The 17,821-nt window shown below is 38.0% G+C and overlaps 1 protein-coding gene across 5 annotated transcripts in view; it reads left to right on the top strand.

Annotated features, from left to right (window-relative positions):
- sntg2 (syntrophin, gamma 2) overlaps window positions 1-17,821 on the top strand; it is a 94,153-nt gene that overhangs the window by 14,288 nt on the left and 62,044 nt on the right. For 2 of the 5 annotated variants that reach the window (XM_071471220.1, XM_071471215.1), the window contains exons 2-7: window positions 12,153-12,290; window positions 12,406-12,462; window positions 12,618-12,675; window positions 14,612-14,655; window positions 16,210-16,251; window positions 17,732-17,819. In XM_071471220.1, the coding sequence (XP_071327321.1) occupies window positions 12,153-12,290; window positions 12,406-12,462; window positions 12,618-12,675; window positions 14,612-14,655; window positions 16,210-16,251; window positions 17,732-17,819 (427 nt within the window). The remainder of the gene's footprint in view (window positions 1-12,152; window positions 12,291-12,405; window positions 12,463-12,617; window positions 12,676-14,611; window positions 14,656-16,209; window positions 16,252-17,731; window positions 17,820-17,821) is intronic. The other 3 variants (XM_071471217.1, XM_071471218.1, XM_071471219.1) reach the window with 3 other exon arrangements.

Genomic DNA, 17,821 nt, shown 5'->3' with positions numbered 1-17,821 from the left:
CTCTCTGCCCCAATAACTGGTTCTTCCATCATGAAGTTTACATTTTAGAAAGATTTACTCTGCCATTATTCATATGTCAATTTTATCCCTGAGTAGTTTCATGTAAACCATACACAAATCAAACAAGAGAGAATTGCTGCATAACTCACTTCAGCTGCACTCTCTCTGCCTCCTGTGAAGGAAGTATGAACTACCCAAAAAAACAGCTACAATTAGTTGACTATTGTTTGATTACTGCTTGTGGTCAGACCAAATTGAAATGAATGCAATCCACAGTTGCCAACCTGACTCTTAAACCTTCTTTAACCATTAATGCCTGAAAAAAAAACCTTTTAAAACCTAAGCATCTTTTGAAACAATCTCCTAAAACCTGAAGGCTTTCTGAAAAAATTGATATTCAGTAAAACTACTATTACTCAGCCTTTGAAGCAGATAGAAACATTTATTGTTGATGGACATTGGGGCAAAGTCAGTGATTTACAATAAAAGTCAAAGGTTTATGGTCTCAAGTGGTTTTTATTTCATGTTTCTATCTATTTCAGGGGCTGAGAAATAATGGTTTTAGTGACAGCGTTGTATCAGGTGAATCTTCACTTCTGGCTGGTGATACTGGCTCTTGCTCACCAAAAGCCTCCTCCGTCATGTCTCTCACCCTGAACCTTGACTAGCTGGTTAGCACTCTGTGTCTGAATCTTTTCAGTCCTTGTCATTGTTATTTTCAGTAACTTCTGTACTTTGCCTCAGTATCGCTCACCTCGCTCAAGTCGGCAGCCGTGACTTTAAAAACTTTTTTGAGGGCTAAAATCACAGAAAAAACAAATGAAATACATTCTCCATAATGGATTTAGCCTTCCTGACATACATTTCAACATGCATTGAATTTGCATGCTTTTCAACTGTCACATCTCTTAAAAACGGCGAAATTATATGGTACACGTGTACGTCTCGTTGGGTCTTATGGGAGAAACACTTACACGTTGCATCTGGTCTTAAAGGGTTAATAGCCTAACAATGTTTTCTAATCTCAAATTGCACCAAAATGCCTCATGCTCATGTGTAAAACATCTAATATTTAACACTGTCATGTAAATTTGTGATAGCTAAATAAAGCCCAGTTGAAAATTGAATGTCCCAAGTTGCTGTAATCTTAGCTGGCTGGCAAGCTTTTACGGACAGGCAACATCGCTTTAAGATTAGTTAGCAAACTAGCAAACTGAAAGTAAACTTGAAAAGCATTACCTCTCCCAGCCTGCTTGGTTTTAAGACTCTTTGAGGAAAAAAATGCCCTATTATTGGCCCTCCACCTCCTCCTCCTCTTCCCTTCTGGCTCCTTCATGGTTATCAACCTGCCTGTGGCTGTAAATTTTATGTCCTAAATATTGAGGGTGATGTATCCCTTGTGTCCCCCCCAAAATCTACACCTATGGCCATATCCGAACTGTCACTGAAATCAACACATTAGTAAAATGTCACCAGCGATTTTGAATAATATCCAGGAGCAATAGCGCAAGTGAAAAATATTAATCAGTGTGCCCTTGATGTGTGACTTCATTAGTTAATACATGACCAGATAAACTCACCTGGAGGACCAAAGGGCAAAAATGATGTATGGGCCCCTGTCAGCACCCTGCAAAACCTCCATTGTCTCTGTGAGCATTGTGTGCTGTTTGTATCCTGACACCTGAAGCAACAAACTGAACAGATCCAGGGAATAAAGGAGTATAAATGTAAACAAGTAAAATGTTAAAAGTAGCTTTTTACCTCAAGGCTTCTACTTAGGCTTGAGTTAAGTGGTTCTACTTTGGATCTAGTTTCTGGTCAGATTTGTTAAGTTCCGATACAAAGGAACAGCTCAACAAATTTTCTTCAAATTGGAATGTAGAAAACATTCAAATAATGCTATTATCATTTTTATCTGCTGGTGACTCTTCAAAAGTTGGTAGATATGATCAGCTGTACAAAATATCTAAAAACGACTAAATGACTAAAATAAGGAACTTTGTCTGGTTAACATATTCTTTCAAGACATGTTTCTGTCCTTGACCACAGTTAAGTGAAAAGAAACACCTTTTAACATTACGACCAAGAGTGGAAACAGGAGTGTGGTTTTTGTAGTTCAACAAGCCTGACAGAGTGGTGATGACTGAATGAATGAATAGTTTTTATTCAAGTAATATACAAAGATACACATTGCTTGCTTAGAAGACACTGCTTCCATGACATATAAGAAAGAGACAAGAAATGAAGATGGTGGCTGATCGTGTCACATCAGATTCTGAAGTTAAACTTAGACACATAACACATCCATATTTATGATCTGGTATTTCCACTGTAAAGAGCAAGTGAAATATCCTGTTAGCATAGTAATAAAGCTGCACCTGCTGTCATCAGCTTTTCTAATTTACAGATTGTAGCTGTATATTTAACATTAATTAGGCTGCCAATTAAACCAGTTTCTGCCTTCTCAGACAAGAAAAGGTGAATTCAGATCTAAAATGAATCTTTTAGGTTCCGTTATTCATAACTTTAGTTACCTATGAAAAAAGTGAAAATCCTAATTAGGATTCAAAAGGATTTAGATATGATGAAATACTGTACAGCCCGGCCTTACTTCTTTATAACAGGCCTCAAGATTAGGTAATGGAGCATGACCTGGTAAAAGTGTCTGTATGTTTCAACTGTGGAAATGTTTGAGCTCTACAGGGAAAATATGCTGTGGGCTGAACCTCAGTGCACTCATACGGCGCTGTGGTCTTAACAGCAGTGCTTCATTTCCAGTGAACTTGGAATGTGGCACTTACTGAAATAGTCGATAAGAATCACTCTTACCAGCAATTTCAAGCTAGAAAAAAATACACATCCTGGTGCTCATGATCCACTGAGCATATACAATGTTTTTTCCACTTCAGTTGTACCAAGTAAGATCTCTCTCTGATTCATTTCTTTCAACTCTGAAAAGTGTACTTTACCCCCTCCCACTGGAACTGCAATACCTTGGTACAAACACTATAAACAGTTGAGATGATGGGATGGTTGAGACATTTTGCAGCCGCTGCCTCAAACAATTTAGAGGTGCCCCTGTTTCTAAAAATCATGACATTTCTCTTGAACCTTGTTTCCTTTTTTCCTCTTGTTGTAAAAAGACTGTTGGTGCTTGTGCTGTTTGCTCTGGCAGATAAGACTTTAGATATCCCGTGAAATCTGGTCAGCTACACACAATGTGAATTACATTACATTTTGGGGGCCAACAGTCTGTGTTAATTATTATTCCAGGAAGGGGACTAGTTTAATAATTAATTATCAACCATGGTCCCTAGAAACTCTCAAACTCTTCATTGCTTTATGTCTTTTTCTGCTCAAGAACACTGTCACTGGTTTTCATTAGAAGTCACAATATTGAAACTTTTATCTCCCTTCCCACGCTGGGATTGTTGAGCCTTCACTGACCACAAACAGCTGTCATTTGCAGCTCTTCATTTAACCAGCTCACTCATTTCATCCTTTATCATCAATTTTATCTCTTTATTGTCTGTGGTGCATTCAGTGGCTCTGTGTGGATTTCCGTGTGACTATGAGCAGAACAGGGGTGTGTCGAAAGCTCAAATTTGTTGTACTTTGATCCGTGCAGTGCTGACCTTTTGTGGGTGCAGACAATTTATTTAATTTATCTTTACTGTGCCTGGGCTCTCTGTAATGGAAATCAAATCATCAAATCAACAAAAAGACACACACTATGTCCCTCTCAAGCACAGCACCAATATGATTTCCACCAGTGACATGTTCATAAGCACTCCTCAACCAAGTGTGACCAATCTGTCTAATCACCAACTGTCGGGTCAAATTGCACTCCAATTCTTGGAGGACTGAGAGTGTGAGCCATGTACACAGGAAGGAGCTTCAAACATCAACAAAAACACAGCCTCAGCCCCTGTCTTTTTGATTTCAGGAATCTCTACAGGGAGTAGGCCGTGAGGTCTGTCTGTTCTTTAACTCATTCAGCAAGCCCTGCTGAGATTTATAAGTCTTATTATACATCAGTCTTAAATGGTGAGATGGATGCCTCTAAATTGATCATGCAAACATCGGGATTATTTATTGTAATAGTTTGCTGATACTAGAAAGGTATCACAATACCCCAATGTTAAAAACGTCCCCATACCCCATTTTATCAGTACCGATACTTACAAAAAGAGCACCGTGGCTGCAAATACAAGTACTCTTACCGACCATTCATGGCTTGTTGACAAAGCAGACACACAAAGCAAAATATGGCACTATTTTTATTTTATTTATTTATTTTTACATGGCCTACAGTCAGGGTGATCCCAAGGATACCACAAAGCTCTGTCTGTAAGAGATGTTTTAAACCTACATTGACGAAGGGAGCCAACACATCCAACTTAGCAAAGCATCTCACTGACTGACCTGCTTACCTGTTGAAAGAATCAAAGAGCAACAGGTTAGCGAATGTGATAGACCTAATAATTACATCATGCCCATGCTCTCAAACATAAGTTAAACAAGTGCCATTTATTTTGTGACAAGCAAACTATTCACACCATTGTAGTTTGACAAAGCACTGAAGAGCAATAATAACTGTTTAATATGGCTTTATCTTTTTAGCTAACTTATCAATGTGGCTGACAACAACATGTATGCAGATCAACAACACCAGTTATGAATGGTCAATTTATAGTCAATCAATCCTGGTGATGGTAATCATGGCAAGAACATTTTTGTCAATATTTATTTCTATTACTAGAAAATGTACTAAGTAGAGGTTAGACCAAACTCGAGTATATGGGACATCAGATCATGCATACCATGTAGAAGCTTTAATAACACTATGACCTTGATCTAATTATTTACAATATTCAAGTTATTAATGTTACAAATGTACTAATTCATTGTCTGAAATACACTTAACAGCACATAAACTACAATTTTATTGAGTGTGAAAATAATAAACAAATGATATTGACTGAAAGTCTGGCACTTCATGGTGATGAATCTTAGGATTGTTAGTGGCTCACTGAACACAGTGCACCTGCTTGGCAGATGTCTGTGCTCTACTGAACACATTTTCCAGTTTTGTGTTTGGTCAAATTAGATTTAAAAAAGACAGTTAATGAGATCAGGCTTGTGGTATCGTTTTAGTATTGGTATCAATATATTTAGTCAGGTATTGTATCGAAGACATAATTTTGATGTCATGACAATATACAGTACATGTTTTTTACATGAATTTTGCATTTAATGAAGTTGAGATCGTCTTTGAAAAGTTGTACCTTGTGAGACCTTTTGCCATGTGTCTGACTAATGTTGTGATCTCTGAGTTCACTCACCTACTGTGTGTGACAGGGTTAGGGTTGGGGTAACTAAACTAAGTAACTATACATGTTCATCCTCTGGCACCTATTTGGACTTTCATCTATAATGTATACACATAACTGTATGAGATTATCCTTCAACACTGTACATAAATTCCTCTCTATACTACTGAGGAATCGTTGACGTATATCTTTCTGCAAATCTTTATTTATCTAAGCAACTTGGCAGATTTTTGCATTTCTTTCCTCAACACCTTCAAATTGATTTGATCATCAAGTTCCGAGGATATCTGTTTGAACTTTTAAAACTTACACTTAGTGGGAATGTGATGTAGACATCTTCACATGTTCCAAGTTTTTATCCAAAAGGAAAAGGCACATTTCTTCCTGGCACCACCTGATCAGAGCTGACCATGAATCCCCTCAGGTATTGGACATATTGGCAGGATCCCACCAGAATCGATTAGTCTAGACGAGAGATGGGTTCATATCTGGTTACATTTTGGATCAGGTTCCAAGTTATTACAATACCTGACTTAGTTAAACTCTATGGCCAATTAATCTTTTATTGAATCTTTAAATTGTGATGTCTATGGTCTCTTTTGCCTCTTTGTAACACTACGGACATCTGCAAAGAACAAAAAAGTGATGGGAAATGCAAATACTGCATTTCACAGCTGTTTCATTGACTTCTCTGAGGTTAAGGCAGAACACCATGTTTAGTCAGTCAGTTTTCTTAACAACCGTTAGCACTGAGGGGGGAATGACATGTGCCTGCTTAAATACAAGTAAGAACTTGGCATTTTTGATGACTTCAAAATGACGACTGCTCAGCCACAGCCGCTGGTGTTTCACCTTATTCTCTGAAAGCAGTGCAACAATGATTTCACCTTTAGGTAACATGAGGTGCAAGCAAATCTGCCATATTCACTGAATGACACAGTAGAATTACTCTAATTTCCACTGTTGTTTTTATTTTTGCATTCTAAGCTTCACAAAGAGGATATCTTGCCTGGCTATTGTCCCGGACTGCATTAGGTTTTCTGCTTCACCCCCCACAGTGTCGCCATAAGGTTTTAAAGGGAAAAGAGGACACATTTTGACCACAGTCAGCACGATGAATATGATATGCTGTCACAAGATCTTACATCAATTCAGCTTTGAATATATTGCAAATACATGTGCGTCTGCAGTAGCTCTGTGATGTGAATGCTGAAGGTGTTTTTTTTTTTCCCCACTGGACTAAAGACTTTCTGACAGACTGCCTAGAGAGAATATGAGACTAGTGTGTGGTGTCTAACGAGATTGTTTTGTGTACGGGTGTCCCACAAGGCTGCTTTTATCCCTTCTATTGTTTTCGGTCTATACAAATGAGATGAGGCTGCAAGATGGCACCATAGTTACACAGTCACACATGAACAAGCTGGCAGAAGCACTGGGCTGAAAAAATGCTAGTTCTTTATTTGGGGACATCAGTTCTCACTTCCCACACATTTTCTCACACTATAGATTTCTTTGAGGGCCCCATCACTAATGAAAATATAAAACTAATCCATATTCACCATAGGAATCCGAAAACCCCACTATTGCATTAAAATCAGACTAAAAGTCAACTAATGGGTAATGAATAGTTTTGAGTCTTTTAAATGAGGCACCCCCCTTAAGACCTGCCAGTCAATCAGTATTGTAAGTCATTCATTGAGCTAAGCAACATTTTCATGCAGATGTCAGAATTCACACCATTATTTTAGCACCAAAGAAAGGAACAATTAAGAAACAATGACCCAGCTGAAATGTGAATTATCCAGACTTTTTGAGGAAATGTAAACTGTAATGATGCAAAAGCTGTTGTGCATGTTTTTCTCATAAAAAAAAAAAAAAAATGTAGAGGTTTCAGGCCAGTTGGTGGCGTTTTCCATCCCGTAGGTCACTGACATCTGAGAGCCAGCTTTGCTTGGAGATGTGCCAACACCTTCTGTAATGTACTACCGACTGGACTGGAGCATATGTTATATAGTCTTATGGCTCTGGCCCAATTCAGGGCATGCATCGTTCAGGGGCTGCATTTGTAGTTGCGTTGCGTGACTAGGCTGCCCCCTTTCAAAGTTTCCTTCAAATGCAACTGAGAAATGCAGCCTTCTTTTCCTGGGCAGCGAAGGCTCCAACTGGTGGATCCATAACCCAGGTTGCTAGGCTGGTAGCCTAGCAGCTGGTAACGCTAAACAGAAATCCTCCGTAGGCTCAACCGTCTCATTTCGGTTTGACCCTTGTGGTCTATGGTGCCTTCTTAGACTTTGTTCTCTGAATGTTGATAAAATGTTGATCCCTTTACAAGTATGGAGGACCCTTAGCATTGTTGTACGTTTGTATTCCCCTTGGAAAGAAGCAGCTAATTAGCTGGGCTTGCTAACATTAGCACTGTATCCCACTGGACATTACTTTATTGGAAGCAGGGGGTCTAACTGGTGTTAGCTGCCAGTCTTTCAAGGGTCATGGAAAATGACCAGACTGACATAACTTCCAACTGCAGGTAGTCCTGTAACCTCATTATTGTGTTATTTGAATCCTGACCATCATTTGTTACCAAAAATGAACGCCCCCTCAAGAAAACACATACATAAGGGTGATAATTGCAGGAGGATAAAGCTATTTCCTGATTTCTCAGCAAAAATGAATTTTAATTTAAGTTAGATTTTTAAGAAGGCTGATTTTCTTTAGGAAATGAAAGTTGAGTTGAGTTAGTCAAGAGTTTGTCAGTTTGTTAGAAAGTGTTCTTGCTTTTGATGTGAAGTTCACAAATAAACTAGTTTCTCATTCTCTTTGTAGCTATTGCCTCAAAATGTCAGTAGCCAAATAAAATGTGTCTTTTTGTCTGTGGTGCAGTCAACCTCCTCAACAGAATTATGTTAAGTTTCTAGCTGTGGGATTGTTTACGTATACGTGAATGTCATATGTGATCTGTTGGTGACAAGACCAAAGACTTTTGTCTTGCCATTGCCTGACAGTGAAGCTACTGTGACAGTGAAGTCACTGACGTAGGCTGCCATCAAACTTTTACACTTGTTTTTGTGTATCTTGAATGCATCCACTATATATTTCCACAAGGTCTTGGGATGAAAATTGTCGTCTGTGGTGGGAACAGAGCACGACCTTCATTTCAAAGTCTCTTAAAAAAAGAATTGGTTGACCTCACTCACATACTGATTGTAACCTTATTCACCCACTCTGACCTCTGAAGAATACATTGTCTATGAAATGGTTAGTCATCTGCTATTCTACTGAAATCTAGATATTGTCTTCAAAACAACTGCAGGACAACAAACGACCTACATTTGTATTTTTCTCCTCCTCCTGTTCCTACTTTTACCGCCATGCCAAAAATACAACAATATTAAAATAACCTTCAGTATTCACTTATACATATGAAAAATAATTTGCCCATGTGAGATGAGTGTTAGCAATATAAATATCCAAGCCAAGGATCAGTAGTAATAAGTCCTCATTGACTTTTTTACAATTTTTATTTCTTTTTTTCTTTTTGAAACACCATGGAAACGCATGGTGTAAAGCACCAATAAAAGGGTTAAAATTGTAAGGTACTCTACACAGTGCACTACTTATTATCAACAGTGTTGTAGGAGGCATTTGATAATACTTCAGCCCAAAGGGAAAACCTAGTGGGTTAAACCTGCTACAGTATCAAATGAAAGTGGGGGTGGACACAATAACTGAAATACAAACAGACATACTACAATAAATCACATCTTTGTGAAGCCTATAATGCTTAATACCTGGTGAGACTGTGTTTAAAACATCCTGATCCTACTCTATAGTAATCTATGAGGCCTTTGCAGGTGCTGGTGTGGACTACATTGTTTTTGTATTCCAGTTATTTTATCCCCTCCTTGCATATTTAGTTGTTTTTTTGTGTGTGTCTTTTGTTTTTCCATCAAATAAGGGCTGTTGTGTTTTCATATGGTTATGTCATATCATCCATCAATCCCAATTACTCATGTGGCTGGATGTTGATGAAGCTTGTGCAAACAATGTAACTCATCACTTCAATATAGCATCGTCAAACATTGACCAATATAAAAGGGGAGGCAGTGGGGTGGGGAACATAATTGTTTGTTGATGTGATGTATTAGACATCACAGATAGGATCACGACAAAACTTGAGGAAATTATGCATCTCACTGTTGTGTTCTGTCATTTTCAAAAGGATATAGCCTGGAGCAGCTACTGCCTAAAGATTAGAAAAAAATGCCATATCAGGCTTTATTGAATGTGGTGCCTAGTTTACTATTGACTTTATTTAACATGCACTTCCAGTAGGTTTAACCAGGGTCAGTTTGCCAAGTAATATATATAACACAGAGAACCCAACAACCCAACGTACCCCAGAAGACTTAGCTAAAGATTGTGGAGTCTACAGCTTGTAGACTGTATGGGTGGTTACCCAGTACTAACCTCACAGAAACTCTTTACCTAGTTAACATATTTTTTTGTTGTTTTGTTTTTTTTAAAAAACTGTTTTATTGTCCTACATTAATTTACATGTGATTTATGTACTTTATTTATGCCATGGGTCTAATTTAATCATTACCTTGTCTTCTACACCTTCTATTTAATGTCCACTTGTCATTAATACACACTGAAAGAAGGAACAAAACATGTTATTTTAACCTCTTGAATATGTCATTTACTCAGTGGCATACTTTGAATACACATACACATCTTAGAATGGCACACTGATGTTTAGTGTCCACTAAATACTTAACTTAGCACTGAAACTGACTGAGTATCCTTTTTTCTGTAGGATAAGGGAACGATAATAGTAACTGATTAGCCGCCTGTGTTGTTGCTGTAATGACCTTTTGCTAGCTTGACATTTCTACTTGCTATTGAAAGTGAAATAGGCTAGAATACATCTGCAGATCAGCTGCAGAGATGCTTGATACAGGTGCTTCAGAGGAAATGAATTATGGCTTGAAGACTTTGCAACTAGGTTCTACAAAGGCAAAATGTATTTGGTTTTGGATCAATATTATAATTATTTTCAAGAATTTTAATGCACTATTGGAATGCCTAATGAATAGACTTTTTTTTTTTTTTTTTAAATCTTTGAGATCCAGGGTCATTCCTCAAACATGCCCAGGTTCTAACACCATCTATGGCTAAAGTTTAACATTAACATGTTGGTGTTTAGCAGATGGTGTTTACTTTGTTCACCGTCATAGTTTAATGTGTTATGCTAAAATGCTTATGCTGTTCTAATTAAATTAATTAATAAATAAACTAAAAGTACAGGTAACCAAAGTGGTGGACTGCCATGCTGCCAGCATGATTAAAGATAGTAATTCTGGTGTGACCTGATAGCCGAGTGGTTAGGGCACATACCACATGGGCGCACATGCTCTTAGCAGGCAAGTCGCCGGTTCCACTCCCGAATGGCATGACAATTTCCTGCATGTCATTCCCCCTCTCTCTGTCCCTTTCCTGTCACTCTCTACTGTCCTATCAAACTATACCCCCCCCCCCCCCAAAAAAAAAAAAAAATGGAATGCTGATTTGGTTTTTAAATCCAGGTTAAAAACATTTCTCTTTTCATGTGCTTATAGCTGAGCTCTTTTTAAGAACTTAAAACTCTATTTTCTTTTATTTTACTTTTTTGCCCCTGCTTTTAACTCTGTGTTTTCTTTTGTTTTGATGCTGTTTTATGCTGTTCTTTTTTGTCTTTATGTAAAGCACATTGAGTTGCCTTGGTATGAAATGTGCTATGTAAATAAAGATGCCTTGCCTAAATATGTTTGTGCTTCGGAGGTCAATAAACACACAACACTTATACAAATTGCTGCTTATAGTCATAATGACCAATAAACTGACAACAAGCACAAGACAGGCCTCCTAATAACCTGAGTAAGATGAAACACCTGAACAGCACATGCTGTTCCTGAGAATGTGTGAAAAGCAGTGAAAACAGATGATGATGCTACAGGGAAAAGGGCTGAAATGTGACATGTAGTTCTAATTGGTAATAGTAAAAATACGGAAGAAACAAATCCCAAATGTCAACAGTTATAGCATCGTTAAGTCTCAGATGAAAAAAAAAAAAAGTAACAATATCCCCAGCATCCAATTTTTAATTTCAATTTAAAACAACACATTTGAAATAAAGCGGTGCTTAAGCTCATTTTAAATGAGTGTTTGGCATGTCAGATTTATGAGCCACTGAGCTGTACTATCTGAAATATGACTCACAGCTTTGTAAAACTCTATCTGGCAGTCATTCACTTAATCTGTAGACAAAAAAAGTTCAGGCTGTTTCTAATTCATTAGAGCAGCTCAAGGGTTTGGCTGTTTTTCGTTTGGTATTTGCAGATAGTACTGAGCAGTGAAAGATCAGAGAAAATGCATTAAATTCAAGAGTGGGATTGAGCTGCAAAGTGTTATGTTTACTGGCAATTGTGAAATCTTCACCTACACAGAGATCATCATAATGTGAAGTGGGACATCTGAGCTGTGTTCCTTTATCTGAATTGGCTATTGTCGTCATTTCTGTCGTCAAAGTCGAATTGTCTAACAACTGCCTGAACTTTTTTTGCAAGGTAAAGATGTGAAATTCAAAGTGTGCAATTCTTTTTTTTTCCTCTTACACAAAGGTTCACTCTTTCACATCGTCAAGGAAAACCAATTAACCCAAAAATAGACCGGCAGAATAGGGTACACAAATGACACATTGAGAAAAGAGGATTAAAATGTTCATTGTGTACATAATTGCTCTGCTTGGCAAAATGTCAATGCTCTTCTCAATTCCAACAGACAAAATCTGGAATTGCTTTGCTGTACAATGAGGAGACCAACAATACCTATGATGTCTGCCTGAAATTGACCAAAGAGGTATTAACCATACAGAAGCTGGATGTGGTTTGCACAAGTGGCAGTGAATCCCAAGTAAATGTAAGTGCGCCTGAGGGCTCGAGACTTGCATTGTAATTCCTGCTGCATAACTCCTGAATACTATTTCAATGTTCAAAATATCCTTTTGCCAATAAGAAACTCCCACTTTCTAAAGCACAGAACTGTTGTACTGCGGAGACAAGCGACTGGCGGTCTCGGCTTAAGCATCAAAGTAAGCAGATAAGTTTTGATTATAGAGAGACTAAAGTAGAAATGAAAAGGCTTTGGGATGCAGAGATGGCTGTTTGTCTGAGAAAGCAGTTTTGGCAGCAAATTTCACAACCGAAACTCAATAACTATTCTCATCTTTCTCTCCTGCTTTCTCAGGGAGGTGCAGAGCACAACGTGCCTGTGGTTATATCAAAGATTTTCAAAGATCAAGTAGGTAAGAAAGTATTTCATGTCACTACTGTAATGTGTCCTTTGGAATGGTTTTCAGTGGAGTGTTAAATGTCACATAGATCACAGAAATGTTATTGAAATTAGAAACAGATTTTACAGGTGACATTTAAAGTCAAAATGAAATGCTGAGCATTTTGAGAGCATTATTGATTTTCACACCCCTGGCAGAAATATGTAACAGTTTAGGACATGATCAAAGAGGAGACAGGGTCAAAGGATTGGGTCATCAGTGGAGGGAGAGGTATCTGTGTAAAGGAAGTTCAACATTTTGGGAAATACTCATATTTGTTTTATTTCCAAGATTGAAATGAGTCTGTGTGTTAAGTATGTGGCTGGAGGATGTGTTTAGCCTAGCTTAGCACAAATCCTGCCGAACCCTGTTGTGCGTTTGGCAGTTTGTGTAATAGGTTAATGAAACCCAGCTGGCACTACTTATTTAAAAAAACTTAAAACCCAGGATTTCTTGCATTGTATCATTGTATCATGCAGATCAATATAATCTGAAGCATAAATTTATAGTGTCCCCAGCTAGCCAAAACATTTTAGGCCATCAGCAACATATAACAGGCAGCCGTCACAGTGACACCAACTTTTGAGGTCATTGGTCTGGCTTGGTAATTTTTGCTTTTCTGTTTTTAAGTTTATCCTTGGAGGAGACAGAACAAATTTACTAAGTGTCAATTAAGTCTTTTGGATCATAACCTATATTTCAAAGGGACTTAAGTGACATTGTAATAGGTTCAACAGGATGTCTCGGACATTTTTCTTTGGAAAAGCAGTATAAGCAAGTAAAATCCTTTACTTGAGTTTTAGGTTTGTAAGACCACCGCAGTAATAGAGTCTTGTTAACTTCCACCTACAGTCTTAGTTTTTCTATAACTCAGGTTGCCAGATACAGTCAGTGAACACATTTACTGACAGGCAACCTCACTGTGAGGACACGGCCTCTGGAGGTATTGTTCCCTTCAGTATGTAACTTCCTTTACAACCTAGTTTATACCTTTCTGTTCAGGTATGGGTTATACAAGCAAGAGACGCTGTCAAACAAGTCAGTGTTAGAGATGTACGCTACACAAGTTCAGTTTACTTAAAGCACAGACATGAGATTGGTATCAATTTTCCAGTCTAACTCTAAAGCGACTAAGCATATTTGCCAAAACGTGGAACTGCTTTTTTAAAATTTGTTTTAGAGGTTGGGCTCTTCATGTACACCTACTGGTAGAGTAATCAAACTAAGCATAAGCTCTGTTCAGTGGGGTGATGACTGTATAATGAGATCTTTCAAAGAAAAGGGAAAGTTGTGTGTGTGTTTTGCATTTATTATTCATTTTGTATTGTGTTTCCACTGGGGCAGTTATTCACGATCAGCATGCCTGCCTACAAATTACTATGCAAAGAGAAACAGTATGAAGACTAAACAGTAGCCAGTGTGGAAGAGCAAATGTGACCATGCTGTTTGTTAGATGGACAAGAAAATACTTTAATCATGTTTGTCAGTTAAATTGGAAGAACCGATGACCTCTCAGTATCCTGCTGGGATGCAAAATCAAAGCATCATGTGAATCATTTTCCTGTAATTTGTCTTTTTGCCCACATCCCTCTTAATGCCTTTTTGGATACGAGTGAATCATGTCTTCATATCCCAGAGGATGCTAAGAGCCCTCTTCTCAGAGCTTTACAAATCTTTTCACAACAGAGCTTTCATTGTTTCCTCCCATGCCGCCGCAAATGAGTTTATATCCTGATTAGTTTCAAATTTCATGCTTTCCTGTGTTCTTTCTCTGAGCTGTAGGATGTTGCCTGAGATTAGTTAGACAGAGACATTGATTGCTATTTCCACCACATTACCATGTATGAAATGAGCAATTATTTTCTAATGTTTTCATTAACCTCTGACACTTGACAATTGACGCCTGCAGCCGATCAGTCGGGGAAGCTATTCGTCGGGGATGCTGTGCTGCAGGTTGGTACACCAGTTTGTGACTTGTTTTGCTCCGAGGTTGATTTGGGTCACAGCCAAGAGTGGCAACTTGTTGCACCTTAATTTCGACCCTCTTTTATTTTGACAGAATGTAATTTCATTGAAGGAATAGGAATGTAATTATTTTTTTTGAAATGCATGATTTTAATCAAATGTGTCTTTTAATATTTTTGCTCTTTTGAAAAGATAACACTGTGATCAGATCATCACTATCACTATTGCTATTTCAGTTTAACTAAATAAACATCTCACTGTCATAGACGCTGTGGTGTATTAATCATGAGGTCATTGATAAATTATAGCTTTTGTTCATTCTAATCATCAAAACACAAAAAGTGTCTAGTATTTACTAATGAGATTCATGTTATCTTTAAAAAAGTTCATTTAAATCTGTCTGGCAGGTTTACTGGGAGTGCTGTTTATCTAGAATATCAAGTAGATTCATTGGACAGCATAACAATATTAAGATTCATACTGGAAGTTATTATGAATTAATTTGCAATTGCTTCCACCTTTGGATCACCACTATTTCATACAGTGTTTATTTGCAAAATGACTTATCCGAATTGTCAAACTGCAGAGTAAGCTATGAGAGGGCAGGTTCACTGATTTTTAGATAAAATTTTGAAATTTTTACTTATTTGTAAAAAAAAATAAAATAAAATATATATATATATATATATATATATATATATATATATATATATATATATATATATATATATAAATGTTAAGACTCAAAATTTAAATTGACAGTAATATTCTTGACATTATTAATGGTTACATTTGATTCAGTATAATCAATGTCCACCAAATAAAAAAAACTAAATATGTCAATGTAAATATTGTACAGCAAAGCATGGACGATGAGACAGCAGGCTCCTGCTGCTCCCTCATAAGAGCAAACTGAAAGCATTGTTTGCAGTTGTTTTGTGTCCTTTAGTTGTTGGTCATTTCGGGTCTCCTTGTTGCATCTCTGTAGTTGTTTTGCTTCTCTTTGAGATCAAGTTATGCCTATTCATGGTTCTGCATCTCTGTGGCCATTTTTTTCTTTTTGGTTGTTGTGTGACCATTTTTGCTTTTAGTCATTTTATATCTCTTTGTGATTGTTTTCTGTTTCTTTTTTATCACTTTGTGACTATTAGCGATTGTTTTGTGTTTCTGTGCATCTCTTTGTGGCTGTTTCTGGTTATTTTGTGTCTCTTTGAGGTCATCTGTGTCTTGTTTTCTGGTGGTTTGACAAGATTTCCTGATAGAAAGTCAAACAGTTAGGTTAACACAGGCGCACTCCAAGGGCCCAGGGCCTGAACCCGGTATGCCTGTTCAGTAATCTGTCCATCATACTAACAAGCCAACTACCTATCACCTTCTGACTCTGGTTGGGAAGCAACAGGGATGCCCATCACATCCTGTGCCAACCGTGGCCAAGCCTCTGGCCTCAACCCTGTACCAAATGAGCACAGAGTTACTAAATTACACACTTTCTCCATTATATATTTACTTATTTGCTTCTCCATTCTCTGTTGGTTTCTTTAGGTCAACGGCATAAATGTAGAACACTGTACTCATGAGGAAGTTGTGAGTATATTTGTAATAAAAAAAGCTAATACTCTGCTCCATCCATCCTTTGCTGTTCCATCCGTCTCCCAGGTTTAACACCTAATCCCAGTGGTTATCAACACAGAGGTGCGCCTCAACAATCTGAGTTGTCATCTTGGCAGGAAGCTGTTTTTCTTTTGGTTCACGCTGTGACAAATTGAAAAGATTGAAAAGCAGTAGATCCGTATCAAAAGCTGCACAGGAATTGAGGGTGGTAATATTTGGCAGACTTTTTACACATGCTCAATTTCTCCCTCCAATTTAGCTTCTCGCTTTGTTAAATATTACCCTTATTCTCTGCCACCATCCCCCATCTCCCACACACACCCTGCCCCCCATGTCTGTCAACTCCTGTCTCTCCCCCAAACAGCTGTTCACTATATTCACCTGCAGAGCATCAAAACATTTAATGAGGAGTTTCTCTTAAGAAGCAAATCCAGGGCTTTTAACGGCAGGCGTTCACACTCCCAGCACTGACAGATGCACAGGATGAAGCAACAAGAACCATGAACCGCACATTGTAGGAGAGGATAGCAAGAAACCTGGTAACAGATGTGCATTTAGGGTAGTGGAGATGTAAAAATGACTTTACACATTACATTTTACATACAAGCATCTCATTTCCTAGTTTATTATACCTCCACACCAGCGACAGCCAGGTCCGGAAGCATTCTCGTGGACACGATATCTCAGTAACGCCTTGATGGAACTTCCTCAAATTAAGCACAAACATTCACTTGGACTCAAGGACGATTGAGTTGATTACTCTTTGGTGGTCAAAGGTCAAGGTCACAGTGACCTCACAAAATGTGGTTTTGGCCTTTTGAATGTAATCTGGAATTTCTTCAAATTTGGTACAAACATTTACTTGGACACAAGGACGAATTTATTAGATTTTGGTGGTCAAAGGTCAAGGTCATTGTGACCTCACAAAACACTTTTTAGCCATACGACTCTGTCTAAACAGGGATGTAATTGTACAACCACAAGGCAGTAATTCTAGTTTTCTCTCCTTTCCAAGATGCATGGAAGACAGATTTGATATTTCTTCCTTTTAACCTAAGCTTACTTGAATGCCTGTCTGAAACTATGACTCAACATCTTCGAGGACATATTCTGTATCACTTAGACTTCAGATAATCAGAGTGTAATTACTTTGTGTTGTCAGCTGTCACTTTGCCATCGCGTGTCAGAAAAGAGAGACGCCGGCCTTGAAGTTCCACTTTTGATGATTTAAGTGAAGCCTCTTGAGTCAGGCTTGAACTTATGATTACATATTCTTCACTCATCTCCTGTTACATTTTGTTTGCTCCGCGCTGTGTACAGTTTGACATGAACGTGGCTTGTTTCATTTATGTGAGATTACATTTTATTTCACTGCATCACTCACAATCGTTCTCTCTTTTGCTGGCTATATATCTCCATCACAGCCTCTCTCTCCTTCTCTCGCTCTTGTCAGGTTCACCTCTTGCGTACCGCAGGAGATGAGGTCACCATCACTGTTCGGTACCTGCGAGAAGTTCCATCATTTCTAAAACTGCCTTTAGGT

The sequence above is a fragment of the Trachinotus anak genome, unplaced genomic scaffold (genome assembly GCF_046630095.1).
Source record: "Trachinotus anak isolate AG129_WGS33_773 ecotype Australia unplaced genomic scaffold, CSIRO_AGI_Tana_v1 ptg000033l, whole genome shotgun sequence".
NCBI classification, from domain to species: domain Eukaryota; kingdom Metazoa; phylum Chordata; class Actinopteri; order Carangiformes; family Carangidae; genus Trachinotus; species Trachinotus anak.
This window is presented reverse-complemented; position numbering and strand designations above follow the sequence as displayed.